This window comes from Lycorma delicatula, chromosome 2, assembly GCF_047948215.1.
Source record: "Lycorma delicatula isolate Av1 chromosome 2, ASM4794821v1, whole genome shotgun sequence".
Lineage (NCBI taxonomy): Eukaryota > Metazoa > Arthropoda > Insecta > Hemiptera > Fulgoridae > Lycorma > Lycorma delicatula.
In genome coordinates, this window is record NC_134456.1 from 150,004,780 (window position 1) to 150,010,711 (window position 5,932).

General features: G+C 26.8%; 1 protein-coding gene across 1 annotated transcript; it reads right to left on the reverse strand.

The window, feature by feature from the left end:
* Positions 1-4,858: 4,858 nt before the first annotated feature.
* LOC142320272 (uncharacterized) lies at positions 4,859-5,452 on the reverse strand. Its single transcript, XM_075357971.1, has one exon. It carries the CDS (start codon positions 5,450-5,452, stop codon positions 4,859-4,861), a length of 594 nt encoding a protein of 197 aa, XP_075214086.1.
* Positions 5,453-5,932: the final 480 nt, after the last annotated feature.

Here is a 5,932-nt window from a genome sequence, read left to right on the forward strand (position 1 = left end):
TTTGAGGCATGGAAAATATAAAGATCGAGTACCGATTTGCATAGCCGGGCCTAGAATTACTGCCCAGGCGTTTTTAATGCTTAAGTGCGGGTCCGGCTCTGTGGTGAGGGGGTAAAAAAGAAAAAAAATAATAATGATAAATATTATTATTTAACTGTGTTTAAAAAATCTAGTATAATTAAATTTTACTTATTTAGTTTGTTTGTATTTTTCAGAATAAAAATATGTAGATGTTAGTTAACAAAGATAAAATTGTTAGTTTGTTCACTGTTAAATCAAACTAACTTTCCCAACCTATAGGCGTATTCCATCTCAAATACTAAATTTTTATAACTAATACGCAGATTAGTTATTACTATCAAACGTTCTCAGTCTTAAAGCTTACATTAATCCAGACTAAAATGCTCTTAATGAAGACTACCTTTTTGCAGACTGAATTCTTCCTTTTATATATATATATATATATATATATATATATATATATATATACAATTACGTAAAAAAAAGAAAATACTAGCTAAATTTTATCTAAATACAGTAATCCAAACACTGTATTTATTAGTTATTTTAAATCGATAAACATTTTTAACGTTATTATTAAATTCCAATAATGGTGATAAATTCGTAGATAATGATTTTTAAAATTGCTTATCTAATTTATTACTTATAGAACTGGTAATCTGTTAACAATAAATAATTTTTCAATGTTCTAATCTTTAAAAAATCTATTTTTACTTCCTTTTGTAATTTATATTTATATATCAGTAAAAAATTATTTTACTTTTTACATTAGTTTATTTTTGCACAGAATGTACAATAATCACTCTTAAAAGCTTCAAACTTTTTCTACGTCATTTAAAAATAAAAATACTTTATTATTATATTAAATGTAATCGGCTTTTAAAAGACAAATTTAATATTAAAAACTATAATACTATAGAGACATATTTATATCTACCCCCATCATCTGTAATAGACGTTTTTTAATAACCGTAATTAACACTTTTAGTTTAAGCCATTCTATTTATCTATTCTTTTAAAATGAATTTAAAAATATTTTCATAACATAGCCGTTTAAAATTAATTGTTTAACGTTAAAATTCTATTAATATTATTTGTAATTTTATACAGTATAAATATACTGTATATATATATAAATATATATGTGCTTCTAAAAGTGTCTGAAATTATTAACAGAAATAAATTTTCCTAATCCTTAGCACGAAGAATTATTTTATTATAACTGAAATAAATTAAGATATTTAAAAATTAAAATGTATTAAATCTTAAATCTATATGACTTTTTTTGTTAAATTGCTGTAATAAACATTAAAAATTTAATAACTGTAGTAATCATTATTTTTTGAGATTCCGAGTTTAAAAGGTTAAAAAATAAAATGGATTTTGTTTTTTTTTAAACCCGGCTATTTTTTTGAGACTGATATCTTCAGCTGTTACAGAGAAATTAAAAAAAAAAAAATAGCCGGGTTTAAAAAGAAACAAAATCCATTTTATTTTTTAACCTTTTAAACTCGGAATCTCAAAAAATAATGATTACTACAGTTATTAAATTTTTAATGTTTATTACAGGAATTTAACAAAAAAAGTCAGTTTGAGTTTTTTTATGTGTAAATATCTTTATGTAAATACATAAAACGTAATTTTTAGATTTTTCAAATTCGACCTTTGAAAGGGGTGAAGAAAGGTAAAGAAAATTTGAAAAACGATTGTAAATTTTCACTATTTCCGACCACACTAAACGAGGTACTTACTAGATTGGGGATACATATCTAAAAATAATTTTCGGTATCTTTTGAATTTCGATTTTTAAGGGATGCAACAGTGCACAGTCCGGCGGCTCAACCAATACAGGCACTGTTATTTTATGTGCGATGTGACTGGCTGCACTTGCCTCCGGCTACTTGATTAAAAAACATAAAATAGAAGTTATTACAAAATTTAAAAAAAAAAGAGAAACGAAGTACGGTCACCTCGTATTTGTCGGGTAACGTTAAGAACCGGGTAAAACACATTTTTACCCGTACGAAGTACAGGTAACTAGTTATAACTAATATTTTTGAGATGGAGGCCAATTGTTTTGAAACCAACATTCTTACATCATTCAGTTTCGGGTCCTGTACTGACCAAACTGTTACTCTGAAGATATTCAAAATACATTGATATTTTTATAAATCGAACAAGTTTTATATTTTATTTTTATTCTCACAAGGATAAGTTTAATGAACACAGCGGGGTCTAAGGGCCATCAGGGGTGAGAAAATAATCACCTTAATTATTTTAACGTTTTTTTATACATTTACTAATACCATACCGTATTACTAAAAAATCATGATAATTGTAAAAAATCGACTACATAACTCCTATCTTAGTTAAATTTTGGCCGCAATCCTAAAACAGAATAACGGCTGTACCCAAAATATCTGTTATTTTGATTTTGCTTAGTATTTCTAATCAGCTCTAGTATTTCTAATCAAACATTAAGCAACCAAATCAGGTCAAAATATTTTTTGGCATTACAACTTTATTCAATTTAGGCTCCTGAAGACAAGCGTGTAAAGACGGTATCCGATTTCAATTTTATTTTGTTCTTTTCTATTATCGTTAAAGAGATAGTACATTAAATTATAAAATTTAATTTAAATGTTTCCTTGGAAGTGTTTACACGAGATAAATAATGTGATCTAGTAAAGTATGTCTAGAAAATTTAGAAATACCATGTAAAAAAAAAAAAGAAAAAAAAAAGAAGATTTTTGTAAAAAAAAAAGGATGTAAAAAAAAAATGTAAAAAAAAAAAGAAGGATTCAACTGACACGGCACCCTGGCACGACTGATATACTGCTCAACGGCGGTTCTGGTCGCCCCGAGGGTGCTTAAACAAACTATAAATGAGACTTCGTAGAAGAAAGAAAGAAAGATATGGTATTGATAAGTTTAATTTTAATTTTAATTTCATGGTCTTTTGAGAACCTATCTCAAATTTTAATATTGGGGCCCTTTACACCCCGTAAGTTTTTGTGATTGTCCTTGTCTTTTATGTTTTAATGTTTATTGTGAAGTTTGTGTTTTTAAATAAAATGTAAGGGCCCTTTACACCCTTACATATGACGATCCTGATGGAGATAATTTCTTTTAAACAATGTGACGAGGGCTAATGACCTTAGCAGTCGATGCCCGTAAAAATTCAGTTAAAAAAAAAATAAAAAATACCATGTAGAAATAGACTTCTAAAGTCGTTTTCTTAAAATATTTTACTGAATTTTTAATTTAAAATCAGTTTCCAAAATCGTTTTTCATTTAGTATTTTATAGTTGATTTAAAAGCTTTTAGATAACAATGAAGTCATAATATTTAAATATTCAATGCTGTATTTGAAATAGAAATCTATCACGGACAAAGCCGGCCACGTTTAGCAACCTTTCACCGTATTTTTATACAATTTTTTAAAATTAATATACTAGTTTTTTAATTTGTAAAAACAACCATTCCTGATAAAAAAATAAGTTAATAGGAAAGTAGAGGAAAACATTGAAACAACTATGGATCTTAAAATGCCCAAATTTGGCAAAGTGTTTCAAGTTACCAGAAAACACCAACTTTAATCAACTTAACGCTGCCAGACAATTTTTAAGTTAAAATTCGGTTGGGGAAGAAATCAGCAAACCATTCCAATGTATTTTCTCTAATCCTATTCAACATAGTTTTAAACAAAATAAAAACCTACAGGAAAAATAATTAAATCAGAACTGAAAAACAAATCAACCGGCTTGATAATTTCATTTTCAAAAACAGAAATCAAGATCCTAAAAGTTTATCCCAAAAAAATGAATAGAGACCCAGTTTGGAGAAGTAAATGTCCCAATTTAAATATTGAGGAGAAACAGTCAGAACCATAAGAAAAACAATTCATAAGATTTAAGAGAATTCACAGATCCAAATTAGAAAAATTAAATTTATTACCTAATAATATTTTATAGTAAAAATAATTATTCTATAAATGCAAAATTAGGGAATTACACAATACAATAGTCAGACCAATAATCTTATAGGGAACTGAAACACCAAATCTGACGACTATAAAATATGTTTAAAATTGGAAGGATTTTCTGAGGAGAATCTAGCATCCCAGAAAAAACATAAGAAAAATAATATGAAATAAACAAATTTATAAATCCCAAAAAGATTTGGAAATGGCAATTAGAAAAAAAAAAGATTAAAATTTCTGGGATATATGATCCGGAAGATTTCAAAAAGACAATAAACAATTTTGAACAATTTTGGAAAAACCCCAAAAAGGAATACGTAAACCACATGAAAGAACTTCAAAACCTAAAAATAAAAGAGATAGTGTGGATAGAATGAATAAGAGAAATAATTTAAAATGCAAAAGTTCTTTTGGATGAAGACATTCCAAAAAAACGAAAAAAATATGGAGAAAAAAGGAATCGATATGCAGATTTTTGCGTTATGATCTCCAATTATTTTATTAAGAATTATTCAACTTAGTAGGTAAAATTATCTAATATATTATTTTAGACAAAATAACGTTATATACTAAGATTTAATATTAATTATTAGAAAAATAAAAAGAAGAAAATTAAAAAAAATACAAATAAAATTTATTACATACCAAATCACAATAGTTCACAATAACAGTAATAAACAAAACAATTTTTTTTCTCTGTAGGGTCAAAAAATTATTAAAAAAAATTAACTCAAGATACACTGTCACAATTTACATAATTTAGATTTTTTTCCAAATCGACATCACATAAACAAAACAAGACGAAACAATTTTTTTTCCTTTTTTTTGTGTTCAGAATGAATTTTATGTCCTTCATTACCCTTCTTCAAGCATTTTTTGACAAACATATTCGAGATAAAATACAAAAGAGGCTGTATTATACGGAATCTTACCGTCAGGAGTTTTAATAGTCTTTAAAAATTGAACACACGGATATGCTTCTATATCCGGAAAATTTTGATTTTCTGGATCTCGAGCCATAGATATTAATAATCCAAGCATTATATTAAAATGTTCAGCTATATTACTGTCCACTATAGGAGTTAACTGAGACAACCATTCCATATATCCAAAGTAGTGGAGCAAAGGATCACCGTCTGGAATACCTTTTTTTGGATTATAAGGTTCTTCCGAAAAATCGCACGGATCATGCTCACAATCCCTCATTGCAGGTGATTCTATTGGAATTTTTGCACTGATCGGTGTTACTTCAAATAATGCATTTTTAACATCAAGATGAGGCATTTCAGCAGCCATTCCTTTCGGTGCATTCGCTTTTGGTTGTGCTTTTGGTATTTTACGAGGATCGACAAACGATTTTAAAAATCTTCCAGGTCGAGGATTCACTCTCATTACTTTAATAACGGCTGACCCTCTGGCCAACTTTTCCTTCTTTGACATCGCATCCATTCTGAATTAATGAAAATAATTTGCACAAACACAGAAAATTTCAAATAATGAGTTAATGTAACTCCTAAATAATGAGTTAATAACTCCTACAGATAATTTAGAACGATTAGTAAGTAAACATTGTTTTACAAATAATTTGTAATGAACTATTGTATACTTTTTTTTTCACAAAAAATTTAATATGAAAAACAATTTAAAAACCATCCATCTCTACCGAAGTACTTTTCAAACTGAAAATTTTGATTTTTGTTGTTATGCAGCTAACTTATGCAGCTACGTTGCTAAGCAAATAATTAAAACAACAATTACCAATTGTTAATTTTTTTATTTTATTTTATTAGAAAGATAATAAAATAGATAAAATATAAATGATCAAATAAAAATATGTAGAGTACTGTAAAAGTATATAATCGTAAACTTTCTACACTTGATGTTTAACTGGTATAGAATAACCATAAAATAGTTTCATATAATGAAAAG

Excerpts from the sequence above, each read along its gene's own strand:
- LOC142320272 (XM_075357971.1), bottom strand. The coding sequence starts at position 5,452 with ATGGATGCGATGTCAAAGAAGGAAAAGTTGGCCAGAGGGTCAGCCGTT.